Genomic DNA, 13,445 nt, shown 5'->3' with positions numbered 1-13,445 from the left:
GATGAGGTGCTTCGATTGAGGGATATTCTTTCCTCGTCCGAGGCCATCTGAAAGATGGACGAGGACTAATTGGTTAATGCGGGTCTCAGTTCAACTTCTCGAGGTATGTCTCAGTCCCCTTCGTCCTTGCATACTTTCGATTTTCTGTAGTTTCATAACATTGGTCTTTCTTTTTTTAAGGCATGGACTTGCATTCCTTGAAGAAATGAGGATGTGGCTCCTCTTCTAGTGTGATTGCTATCTCGGTAGTCTTAGCCCCCGTTCGTGAGTTGCTACCCGAGGAATTGGGTTCGATCGAGTGGGGCTAAGACAGAGGCACCAACCGATAAAAGAAGAGATATAAAGTAGTTGTAAGAAGGGCTCCTCATCTTCTGAGGAGGAGGTCTAAGGAGTCTACCGTGAGAGGAAAGCATGTTTTACCAATGTCGGAGCCTATGGAGAGCCCTATTTTGGCAACATCAAAGCCTGCAGAGAGTCCTATTTTATTATTATTATTATTATTATTATTATTATTATTATTATTATTATTATTATTATTACTATTACTATTACTACTAGAAGGTTGGTGCGATAGAAGAGCAAGCTTGAGAGCTCGAGGAGATGCTAGAGGTTGAATGGGGCAAGGTACCGAGGTATCAAGAGGCGATCACTGAATACAAGACATCTGTGGGATTTCAAAAGGGGCTAGAAAGATCTGGCATCGCCTCATATAAATTTGGGTATTTGATCACCTTAGCCCATTTCAATGTGTGATATCTGGGATTGAAGCTTGAGGAGGACCTGTTTACCGACTACCCCGAGGATCAGGGCGTTTAGATGGAAAGTAAGATAGCTTTCAATGACAACCCCGACTCATTGCCTTACTTAGGCATCTGATCTGTTGCAACATTCTTTTGCTTTTTTGTAGATCGACGTCTAAATTTGTAACTTTCTTTTGGAGAAATAAAAAAAATACTTTCCATAAACTTAAAGTGTACCTTGATGGAACCCCCTAGGGGCCTCAAGGATCAAACTTCTTTATGTTGGAGATATGCCGTGTTTTTTGTAGTGTCTTATATTCTATTGTTTCGAGGCGATAAGTTCTTTCTCAATCGACTTCGATGACTCAGTACAATCCTTCCCAACTCGGTGCTAACTTTTCTTGGGATCGGGTCGGGTCACTTATCTCAACCTTGCGTAGCACCAAGTCTTCTAGTCAAATTTTCCGAGGGCGAATACCTCAGTCATAGAGCTTGGCCATTGCCTTCTTGTATCTTAGTACCATAGGTTAGGCTGAAGGATGATTCTCCTGACCTTGTCTTTAGTGTCATTCGGGAGGCCTATAGGATGCTCGATAACTCGTCCACCCAGGTGTCATTCGATCTGATGACTCACCTTTTGAGACCTTCGAGGATAGCTTGATTGGTAACCTCGGCAATACCGTTGATTTAGGGGTGAGCCACCGAGCTGAACCTTAGTCCCATTATCTATGATGAAGGCTTTTGGTATCCTAAAATGGGTAATAATATTCTTCCATGCAAATCCTTCGATCTGTCTCTCAGTTATGGATGCTAGTGGTTTGGCTTCCACCTGTTTTGTAAAGTAATTGACTCATACGATGAGAAACCTTCGCTGACCCGAAGTAAGTAAGAAGGGATCGAGAAGGTCTATGCCACATTGAGTGAATGGCCACCCATAATCGATCGGGCTCAAGGGGAATGCTGGCCGTTATAGTACTCGAGTGAATTTCTAACACCTATGACACCTTTGGGCATACTCGATTGTATCCTTGCGTAGTGTTGGCCAGTAGAACCCATGTCGAAATATCTTGAAGGCAAGGGTCTGTCCATTGATGTATTCTCCACATATACCCTTATGAACCTCGATACGCACCCTCTCAACCTCGCAGGGGGTTCAACATCTAAGGAGCAGCTGGTTGAAAGATCTATGATATAATCAACCATTGATCAGATAATACCAGGCTTGGTAGTGCTTGACTTTTCGAGCAACTACGAGGTCAGTTAAGAGCGTCTCATCTTTCTTATAATGTAGGATTTCATCCATCTAGCTCGATTCCTCTTGGACCATAATCGTGTCAAGCTTCTCGATGGACCAATAGACAACTTGGCTTGGGAGTTTGGGTGGATGCTAGTCAGTCGAGTGCATTTGCCTCAATATTCTCCTCACGTGGTATTTGGAACACCCGAAGCCAAGAAAAGTTGTGAGCTAATTTTTGTACCTTAACGAGGTATTTTTACCATAATTGTATCTTTAGCTTTATAACTTTCTCCCACTTAGCTTACAACTAACCGTGAGTCATTGAATACCATTAGTTCTAAAACCTGGAGTTCTTGTGCCAGTCAGAGTCTCGAGAGGAGCACTTTATATTTAGTGTTGTTATTAGAGATTGAATTTGAATCTAAGGGCTTGCTCGCATATCTACTAATCTGGGTACTAATCTGGGTCGTTTAAGACGATGCCGACACCACCCCTATCGAAGGTGGTTGAACCATTGATGAATAATGTCCACACTGTGGGAGCATGACTATCACATATTGAAATCCATCATAGCCTAGGCTTTTATGATAGTTCTTGATACATATCACATATTGAACTCACTTAGCTCAGTTCACCCCAAGACAACTAATCGTGATAAAACCTAATGGAGTGGTTGAGGAATAGAGGAATAAAAAACTTTTGGGACACCCAAAAGTAAAACTGTTCGAACTCACTCACAACGAATATTAACTTATCAGAATGATCCTAGAAGCAGGACCATGAGCTACCCTCTTAGGTGGTGACGATAATTTAGTTCTACGTTTGTTGACTTATCAATCATAAAGCTCAGCTCGGCTCGGCTCAGCTCTAATTTTACAGATAGCAAGCAAATGTACAGATCTTTCTTACGACACCACCACAAAATTACATATACACTCCATGTTTAAGCTATGATTTTTACAGACAACTTTGTAATTTATTAGAGTTCTTATGATTATATGCATCATCTCAGATACAAATTACTACAACCATTCCAAACGCTATGTATGTATCACAAGGGTGCGCCGAACGATACCTTGTTAGCAAGAAGTGCCCCGGGCGGCTTCGTCCAGCTGGGCCTGTATGTTGAGCCAGTGGCAATCATCGAATTCGCACCAAGCACTGCCTTGTAGCGATTCGGCAACATCAGCAGGCTCCAAGAAGTAGGGCGTCCATGTCGGAGTCCCATCCTCGAAGGAGTTGTGCGTGAGGCGTCGGATGTCCGACCCATCGATTCCGACGGTGAAGATCTCCCCGTACGGCTGGTAATGGTGGGGATTGGAGATGGGTTCCGCCGACACGGCCCCGTAGTCCGACGTGAACACCAGGCTCTTGGAGTCGGGGCTGAACCAGGGGTGGTTCGTCCTTCCCCCGCTCCCGCTGTGCACCACCCTCCTCAGCCCGGTGCCGTTTGGGTGCACCATGTAGATGGCGAAGCTCCCGCCGCCCGGGTTGTCCCTGTCGGAGGCGAAGGCAATCCACTCGCCGTCCGGCGACCAGTTGCACATGGTGTCGCTCCAGGGCCCCTCGGTCAGCCGGTGGATCCCCGCGCTCTCGCCCTCCACCGCGTCCATGATGTACAGATTCTTGTGCCCGGAGCGCCCCGAGCGGAAGACCACCCATTTGCCGTTGGGGGAAGGGGAAGGGAACGCGTTGTTCGCGCCCCCCGTCGTCAGCTTCTTGATCGATGGCTGTGCATTCCCAGCATCGTCGTCGTCTTCGTCGGGCAGCGTGATGGAAATGATGTCCACTTGGGTACCCTCGGCAGCGAAGTCGGGGCCATAACTAGTGTAGATGGTCCCCTTCCTCTTCCAGTCCCACGCCGTCGGGAAAGCGATGCCAGAGAAAACCTCCCGCGGCCCGCCTGAGCCGTCGGAGTTCACCACGAAAAGCCCCGGCAGCTTGACATAAGCAATCCGTTCTCCATCGGGCGAGAAGGATGGGAACGAGCCATCGACTCTTAAGAGCGAGAAGGCCTCCGGATACGAGCTCTTTATGTTCTCCAGCAACAAGGAGGGACTGCCATTGCCGCTACCCCTGCATCGGTGGTAGCCGACTTGGGATCCCTCGGGGGAGATGAAGGGGTTGTAGTTGTGGGAGTACGGCGTGACCGGCCGTGTCACCTCCACATAAGCATTCGTTCCGCTCCTCATGTCGATCAGCTCGATGTGCCTGTAGTTGGACGTTTGCCTCCTCGTCGCGACAGCTATAATTCCCGGAGCACCGGCGGACGTCGCCGGAGTGAAAGCATGGAAACCAGCAGGTGTGATCCGGACCACGGATTCCAGGGACACCGTGGTCGTTCCGACACTGATGGTGGCGCGGTAGATGCTCCACCATCCGTCGGAGCCCCGGCGGTGGAAGTAGAGAGTGGACTCGTCGGCCCAGCATGGCCAGCCGCCATGGTCGACGACCAGAGTCCTTCCGGACCCGTCCTCGGTCCGGAAGACGTAGATGGCCGTGCGAAGCTCCTCGACGTCCCCCGGCCACCCCGCGGCGCCATACGATGCGACGGCGGTCCAGGCGCCTGAGGCGGAGACCGCGGGGCTGAAGTCGGCGATGCCCGAGGGGGTGAGGCGGCGGGTGCGGCCAGTGGGGAGGTGTGTGGAGTAGACGGCCGCCCAGCTCTGCCTGGGGGAAGGATTGGGCTGGTGGGTTGAGACGTAGACGAGGAGGTCGCCGGATAGAGACGGCCGGTCCTTCATGGAGACATTAGGGTCGGATTCGGCGGCGGCGTCGTCGGGGGCCGTAACCAGAGGAAATTGGAGGCGGGTCTGCAACTCAAGGGCGTCTCTTCGAGTGGACGGAGAGGAGGAGGCGAGGAAGAGATCGAGGTAGATGGTGGAGGAGCCGTTGCGCTCGGAGATGTAGAGAAGGGAATCAACGGAGGAAGAAGATGAAGGGAGGAGCGAGGAGAGGAAGGAAGAGGAGGCGAGAGAGGGGAAGTATCCGTTGAAGTTGACAGAGACGCCGTCGGTGAGCCGATGCTCGCCGTGGCGATCGACGGCGATGGGGCGGCGGCGAGAGGAGGAGGATGCGATGGGGAGGGAGAAGATATCGAAGTTGTAGCGGCTACGGCCGAGGGTGGTGAAGATGATGGTACCGGCGGCACATGTGCTGTCCGGCAAGATGGAGAAGGCGAGGAGAAAGGGAAGGAAGAGGAGGAAGTACCGAGGGCTCATCATCGCTGTGAACTATCGCTCTGCCATCGATAGTTGGAAGGAGAGAAATAAAATGACTCGAAGAGCGTCAAGGGAAAGCAAAATTTATGCGCATAGGGAAGCTTTAGGGGATCTCTTCTAGACCCTCCGTCTCATGCCCTCTAGTCATCTCGACCGTCCGAATATTTGGTAAATCAAACTAATGATATATACTTTTAATTATAATGAAATGAACGGTCGTGATGACAGGGGATGATGGTATGGACGGTATCGGAGGACCAATCATAAGAAACAAATATTTCTTATACAGGGATCCCGCATAGAGTTCGCATTCAGCCTAAGACGATGTATAGAAACTAGAAAGGTCAACATGCGATGTCCAGCGGATGCCCTATCGTAAGGCTGGTGATAAGGTACGGCTAAGAATTAGGAGGCTATTATTGTTGCTAGGATAAATCGTTAAGACTGACGAAACGAACAAGAGCCATGTGAACATCTAGAAGACACGTTACGACCTACCTGACACCAATTTAAACACATCATCAGTTCGGCACGTGTTAAACGCCTCACATGATCGATGTGTGGTGATTTGAAGTGTAACGCCTAGCGGTTGAGACTGACCCTTCCTATTCGCGTAATGTTCTCTATAGTTCTACATAATTCCTCCCACAAATTAGCTCTTATGTCCTTTCGATAGTCTAATAAAATCTTTCGACAGTGTAATAAAGTCTCAAGCATGTTCAAACTTTTAGAAATCTCTATCACTCCACTATCTTCTCAATAATAAAGAACTTTTATTGGACACACTTGGTTATAATTTTATAGGATCATTTATCAAATCCAATTATCTCCTGAGACCAGATTCGTAATAGACTCGAACAAGAATCAAGATTAACTTTGTAATCTAGGACATAGAATACTTAGAATCTCTATCGTTCATGATAGACTCGAACGAGAAACAAGGTTAGCATAATAATCCGGCACATCTAACGATGCTTAGAAAAGCACAGCTGAAGATCCAACCCCTTGAAGGCAACTGGCTGTTGCAACCAAACATGTAGCTGGAAGAGGGCAAAAAAACGGTTGAAGTCCATACACCAGTAGAGATTCAATTTATACTACATGATAATACGTGCCATGCTAGATTCTAGTTTTGCTTATGGAGGAGTAAAGAGTGACTAAGAAATGAAATTGATGTCATCTAGGAGAACAAATGCACAGCAAATATGAAGCAAATGCAACCCTGGAAGGTAAATTGATTTGTCTAGTAATACCTTTCGGTTTCCTCTTGTAAAAGAGGTCTGGAACAGTTCAGCTCTTTGGTGCTTTTTATATAAATTTTATCAGCACAGAGCATTTTTCATGCAACACATGCAGGTAACTGTGGTGTTTAAGATACCTGCAACAAATGGAGAAGAAGAAATATCAGTTTCGCAGAGGGGATATGAACAGAAACAGAGCTTCATTGATTGAATTAGTCAACCTTGAGCAGCACATCTTATATCTCCTAATAAATTGGGTTATAGGACATTTATTTCTTCCTGCAAGAGGTAAAATGGTATTTCTGGAACTTATATTACTTACTGTGACCAAGAAAATTATCTATGCATGCTTGTCATGATGTAGTTGCCTTGTAGGTTCCATCATTCTTCATGACAAAATATGATCATAGCTGAATTGAACATATATTGCACACTATGAAAACTAGAGAAAAAATGTGAGTGGCAAAACCACTAGTATTGTTCCACCCTTATATACATATAAAACAAAGAGCCAGAGCAACTCAAGTCATCCAAAACATTTACTCCTTATCAAGGGTTTCAAACTCTTGGTTTTCTAGTTAAAGGAACTTGAGAAATTATATACAATGTTTTCTTCAAAACAAAATATAGTTTTACTATTATTATCCTAATGAAATTTAAGACATGAACAACAAAAAGCATAAAGTGAATGTTTTGTTCAAAACAAAATACATGCCTTTTGTTACATAAAATGAACACAGTAATCAGATTTCGTTAAACAATGTGCCAACCAGTCTAATCTCACAAGTGTTACATAAAAGTTTAAATCCATCCATGTAATACAAAAAGAGCATAGTGTGCAAATTGTCATAGCTCAACACAAGAAATTACAGTTCCAAATCATTAATAAAACTCTTCAATGAGAAATGTAACTATAACAATTTGCAATTTCCACCACATACTGAAAAATATTTAAAAATCAATTCGTAACCAAATATGAGACTTAAAGAGCAAAGCTATTACAGTGTGACTGTCATGGAGGGTGAAAAACAGGAAGAAGCAATGGAGCACATCTGCATATACAAGATAGTATATATCATCAGCCAGCCCATGGAAACTAGGTCAACCCACCTTACAGGAGAAATGACAGGAGCCAACTGATTATACGAGGGATCGGACAAGAGAGAGTCGTGGAATAAATGGCATGTCACTCAGGGATCTTTCAAAAATAGAGAAGTTGGAAAAGAAAGCAGAAGAGATTTGTCATGCTTTCAGATTTATAAGTGGGCATCACGAAAGGAATACCAACTCTAGATAATGGCATTTGGTAGCAGCTAATTTTGGAGTAATGCAAACTAATAAAGCTGGTGGGGTCCCCTAAGAAGCCTGATGTTCCTTCAAGATTCGTAAATCAGATATAAATATTTTTCTGCAACACTGCCACTAATTTGCAAAAGAACAGTGAAAGCATAGGTGCACCAAATTGACAATATGTACTAAACAGTTATCCAGAAAATTTGCTGAAAGATCAGATGATAGACGGTCAATTCTCTGACAATATCTGAGGCCATTTTTAATTGTGCAAAACATGTTCCAAACATGTCAGTGGCCATCGACCAACTACTCAAGAACCCACATTTTGAGGTCCGATTGCACAAATAGTACATGAGAGAAGGCATAATTATGACAATCTCAGTTCTCTATGTTTTAATTTGTCCTAAAACAGATCAAACAGAAAGGAAAAAGAACTTATATGATCAGGATCAGCTGAAAGTATCCTCTAAACCAATCTATTTGTACTGATCCATTCATAATAAAATAGCAAGTAAAGTTCTCCAAAGCCAGAGCAAAATTACATCCAGTATATGTGTGAAAAAGATTGAAGTCCTTTCCTATTCTTCACATATTGTATACTTCTCAGTGGATAGGCAAATACTGCATATGACACTTTTGTTTATCAAAGGAAAAACCTGATATTGATCCAAGACGAGCCTAGAAAGCAGAATTCAAAACCCATGAAGTAGCTGACTCCATCTGAGGCACAAAAATTTGCAGTTTCAAGAGCTATGAATACCACTAACTTAAAAAAGGGTATGCTAGTACAACAGTATTCCATTTCAAAATTTAGTGACAGTAAACATAAATTACCGTGTTGATATATCAAAGACTGGTTTTAACTAACTCGACTTCATCTGGGTAATCAGAAAATAGTTCCAATAGTTGTTCATCTGTCCATTGTGCAACAGAAACTTTGGGAATCGATCTTTTAGCTTCATTTATTCTAAGGTCAGACTTGGAGGGCATTGTTGTGGTGGAAGTTTTGGCGATAGTATCACATTGAAAACTTCTGCCAGCGTCCATTTTGCTACTGTCAATCACTCTTTCACAGTTCAAAGTTCTTCTTACTTCATTGTCAGCATAAGCTCTGTGCCCTACTATTGATTCTGCAGCTTCCCCAACTCCGATTTCTATATCACCTGCTAAATAACAACTAGGCTCGGAAGACATCAATGTAGTGGCAGCTGTGATAGTATTGCTAAAAGGTAATCTTCGAGCAAGACACTCATCATCCCCATCTATCGTCCTTTGGGGGTTCAAGCTTTTTGTCACTTCTTTCCGAGCATTAACTCTAAGCATTGCAGCTTGTTCTCCAGCTACTGACCAAAGTCTTTTCAAGTGTCCTGGGTAAGGCCTGCCAGCAACTGTTGTGGTGGAAACCTTAGCACAGGTTTCAGATGACATATCTCCAACAAAACCTATTTTTTGGTTGCCCATCATTGTATTATGATCATAGTTCTTTCCAGATTCATCTAAACTAGTTTCAGCTACATTCGACTGGGTTGGTTTTACTTTCATTGTCCCAAATCCAGATTCCACATTCTTATCTGGAAAAGTAAACAGCCAATTCATTTGTCATGAAGGAATATAAGCAATTCGCATGAGGATAACAATAAGAAAATGAAATGACCATTACACCCATCTCTGGCTGTAAATGAGGCCAGTAATTGCTTACGAGGGGGTCCACAGTCCTTATTGATCAGCTGTTCAGGTGAAAAAACCATGTTAGATGTCTTGTCCATGAAAAATAAAACTCAAAACGCACTTTAAAAACATGTTCACAAGAAGAAAAGATTGCAGAAATACTTTTCATGAATGAGTATATCTTACTTAGCATAAAATTTTACCAAGTTTATTTTGAATATGGAGTCAGCAATGAAGCAAAACTCAAGAGAAAATGCTCCATAAAAAATCTTTGACAAATTTTACATCCAGCTGTGAACACTCTAATGTCGATGCCTCGATCATAGCCAGGTTTAGGCAAAAGAGAGCTCAGATACTGCCAGCAGGACTAGATAGTGCATAATGGTCTAACTTATTCCTTGCAATTTACATTTACAAATGAATAGCAAATTGTCCAAATTTTTCTTAGAGCTGGAAGTATACATGTGTATACATATATATAATTCAATTGGAAGCAAATGCTAATCTCAAAACACAAATAAGTCAGTTGAGACCAGAAATGAAAGTCACCAAAGCACCCATGGCAGTGTTGAAGAGTACAAAATTGCAAGAGAATATATAAAGCAGAATCCACAGACAGTGGTTAGATTAATACAAGCAACATAGTTTGTCCTCTGAAACAGCACTGTAAAGCAGATATACATACACGCCACATCTTTTAGATCAAAGGAAGATTAGCATGTAGTATCACCCATAAAAAAGTTCAGCAGAATTCAATCTTGATGTTCTTTCATTAGCTTTATTTTCATATGGTAAATAATTTTGCGGTTCTGAGAAACCGATGCAAGCTGCTTTGATATCATTCACCTTGCACCTAACACTTTCTCTGAGGAAAATGAGAATTTGCTTTGAATTCATTTCAAAAGTATTGAAATGATTCATGTATGAGGTATACTTACATAATAAGGTAAACAACAGTTAAAATATGATATCCCTAGCTTAATCAAAGCAGCATGTTTTAAAGTAGCCACTGTTTCTTTTTCCTCAGTTTTACATGTCAGACGTCGTTTTTCATTCCTTCTAGGTTTGAGAATAATAAATTGACCAAAGCACCATGGATCACCATGATACATAGCTGCAATAATCTGAACAGTTATCTATTCATTTCATCATTTATGATATGCCTCCTAATAGATATCTAATGTCCTTCTCCTTTAATGTCCCAAAGATGGTCTCTTTTTTGCCTTCTAAAAGAAACATCCAATATGCCGATGTCAAGGTTGTTAAGATTGTACAAATTTACCAGTAGTAACACTGGAGTGTAAAGTCAAGTCTTTTACTTCATTTGTTGCAGTTCTGTCCAGATTCCAGAATTCCTTCATTTATTTCTTAACTGATGCATAAAGTAGTTCCATGCTGATGACTATGATGGCCACGGCTGTCAACCAGTTAAAACAGCTATTGGTTTCAATATATACTTCAAGGACATTTCTGTAAGGAATTGCGCTGTTCCCATTTAGCAATTAGTATGTTCGTTTATCAATATGCTTTGTCCTGATACACCACCACAGTACCTCCACCATACTGCCATTTGTAAGAATCTGGCAGGTGGCTGGCTAAAAGCTTATACTAGTTCTCAGTTTACATCAACCAAAAATTATTAAATCCAACATATTTTCTATAAGACTATATATTGCTCTATGTACCAAGGTCATGTAATTTTCGCATTGTACATCAAAAGCTACATTTAACAACCATTTTGTTCACTCTATTACAAATGTGCTTCCAAATCAGTAAAAACGATTTCCAGCATGTTCCTCTTCTTTTCCAAAAAGAAAATCAATCTCAAGGCCAAATTGGTTATTAACTAAATGTTACTATCACATAACCACAAACCTCCCTATTTTCTTTGCAAATTCATAAGATTAGGTCTTCAATTGATGGCATAAAAATTGTCATTAAGTTCTCTTTTAACGATCCCTTATCTTACACGCAAGACAAAGTGACACCCAATAGTATTTTTCCAAAATGTAGTGGATGTTTCTGTTGGTTTAACGTCACTTAGAAGCATCTTTATCACTATCCATTTTCACATAATCCCACATTATTGTATCATTTGATGCTTTATTTTTATTTTTTTTGTAATTAATGATATCTAACTTATGGCTTCTGATGTCTCCTACATAAACATGGTCTTCCCAACATAACTCAGCCACCCAGCAGTAAACAACCTCTTACAGTCTGGAATGACATTCTTCTTTATTTTCAGTGTCTTCACCAAGATCAAATCATAATGTAAATGACTTTTCATGCTCCTTATTGGGTTTCCATTGGTTGTACTCTAAGCTAAACCTAACATAACTGCCATTGGTAGTTAGGGAATATATCAAATATGACTTTTATAGATCTCAATGGCGGCAAAAGATCCATGTAATCAACTCTAAATAGTTGGGACTTATGACTTTGTTGTTGCTGTTGTTCAAGTCAGGGAATACATCAAAAGGACATATGCTATGGAGTACAAAGTGGTAGATTGTTTTGAATTGGAACTTAGCTGGCAAAGAGATGTAGTAGCAATGCAAAAAATTACAGAAACACCATAAGCCAGGTAATCCTGATATCTAGGCTGGTACAATATCAATTAGGAGTAGGAAAAGTTTTGGTCTCCAAGAGGAAAATTGTATTTGACATATCACATGAATATTTATCGAGACATCCAATGATAGGTGACATTAAAATTCAATAACAAAAGGTGTCTGATTATCAATAGAATTGTCAGCCTCTGGATTCACCCTGAATACTCATATATATGTAACGCACCTTCACAACATTCTTTGATGTCGCATTTAGATAACAAATGGAGCGAGCTGGACAGAAAGCAACCACCTGAAATTATTTCATTTCTAAGCATATGCAGTGTACCAATTGAAAAAGTAAACCACAGAGAATTCGCTAACTCGACCAATTGAACTTCAGAGAAAAGCTGATGAATTATTTGCCACCTGCTTGAGAATAAGGACACAGCCAACAGAAATATCACCATCGAGATTGCAATCCGAGAAGACTCCATGATGGATGGAGGCCCCAATCGAGCCTGTCGGATCCTAAAGATGGGTTCATTGTCATTTCCGCATATGATTAGTGACACTACTGTCGTCCAAAGGTTTAAAAGTACCTTCAGGGTCAGAAACAGGTTGCCCAATCCATTTGGCGAACAGGATTTGACGATCCCTACAACCTGACGGTCAATGCACCAAGTCAGTCAAAACCATGCAAAACGAATCAAAACCCTAGGCCCGCAAGATTACGATCTGCACCTGAGGCACTCGCGCAGTAGCCCGAGTCTTGATCGAATCAATCGGCCAAACCAGGTCGCAGTCCTCCCCTAATCGAGACCACGCGACATCAAGAAACGCCTCTGCCCAAAGAAGACGGAAGCATTAATCGCGAAGCAGAGGCTTACCTAGAAACTCCAACGCGCAAAGCCAAGGGTTGAGCTTGAAATCCCCATCTTCCTCGTCGAGATCCATTCCGTGATCATCCATCCGGTGGTCGTCCAAGAGCGGCCTGTCTCGACGTGCGGAGGCAGACTGGCGGCGCAAAGCGGCCTGAACAGCGCCAGCAGGGCCGGGGATGAGTGGGGTAGTGGTAGCTGGAAAGGGAGAAGGCTCCTCGGCGGATCGGTGGACGGAGGGAGGAGACGGAGAAGGGACGGGGGCGAGGGTTTGAGGAGGGGGAGGGAATCGGGAGCACGGCCGGAGGGGGGGAGGGAGGGAGGAAAGGGTATGGGGATGGGGAGAAGAAGAGGAGGAAGGGACGAGGAGGTGAAGGAGATCGGAGTCGTCGACGTCGATGGCGTCTTCCCACCGAATCGGCTCCTCCGCCGCTTCTCTCTCCCCCATGCTCGTCTCAGTTTCCCTGTTTCTTTTAGGCGGGAACGCGGCCCCCGCAGCACTGTTATGCGTTGCTTGATCACGTGCAGTGCACGTGTTGCTGCGACCATGATAATTTTTCCCTTTTTTTCGTTTGATAAAGAAAATTGGCCTATTTATTAGAAATGTTTTTA

General features: G+C 43.0%; 2 protein-coding genes across 3 annotated transcripts; both read right to left on the bottom strand.

The window, feature by feature from the left end:
* Positions 1-2,807: 2,807 nt before the first annotated feature.
* Positions 2,808-5,266, bottom strand: LOC103993528 (uncharacterized). Its single transcript, XM_009413621.3, has one exon. The coding sequence runs from the start codon at positions 5,199-5,201 to the stop codon at positions 3,057-3,059; it is 2,145 nt and encodes a 714-aa protein (XP_009411896.2). The 5' UTR covers positions 5,202-5,266; the 3' UTR covers positions 2,808-3,056.
* A 121-nt stretch (positions 5,267-5,387) lies between these two features.
* On the bottom strand, positions 5,388-13,292 carry LOC135645296 (uncharacterized). 2 transcript variants are annotated; one of them, XR_010498727.1, is made up of 9 exons: positions 12,843-13,292; positions 12,697-12,764; positions 12,555-12,617; positions 12,382-12,483; positions 12,200-12,265; positions 9,393-9,459; positions 8,567-9,303; positions 8,389-8,452; positions 5,388-6,576 (listed from the first exon to the last, which is right to left on the bottom strand). XR_010498727.1 is itself a non-coding variant. In XM_065163557.1 (8 exons), the coding sequence occupies exons 1-7, from the start codon at positions 13,279-13,281 to the stop codon at positions 8,579-8,581; spliced, it is 1,491 nt and encodes a 496-aa protein (XP_065019629.1). In that variant the 5' UTR covers positions 13,282-13,292; the 3' UTR covers positions 7,539-8,452; positions 8,567-8,578. The 2 variants fall into 2 exon arrangements, 1 of the variants encoding a protein (XP_065019629.1); XM_065163557.1 differs by lacking the exon at positions 5,388-6,576 and having other exon boundaries at positions 7,539-8,452; positions 9,432-9,459.
* Between the last annotated feature and the right edge of the window lie 153 nt (positions 13,293-13,445).

Source organism: Musa acuminata, chromosome BXJ3-8, assembly GCF_036884655.1.
Source record: "Musa acuminata AAA Group cultivar baxijiao chromosome BXJ3-8, Cavendish_Baxijiao_AAA, whole genome shotgun sequence".
Taxonomy (NCBI): domain Eukaryota; kingdom Viridiplantae; phylum Streptophyta; class Magnoliopsida; order Zingiberales; family Musaceae; genus Musa; species Musa acuminata.
This window is presented reverse-complemented; position numbering and strand designations above follow the sequence as displayed.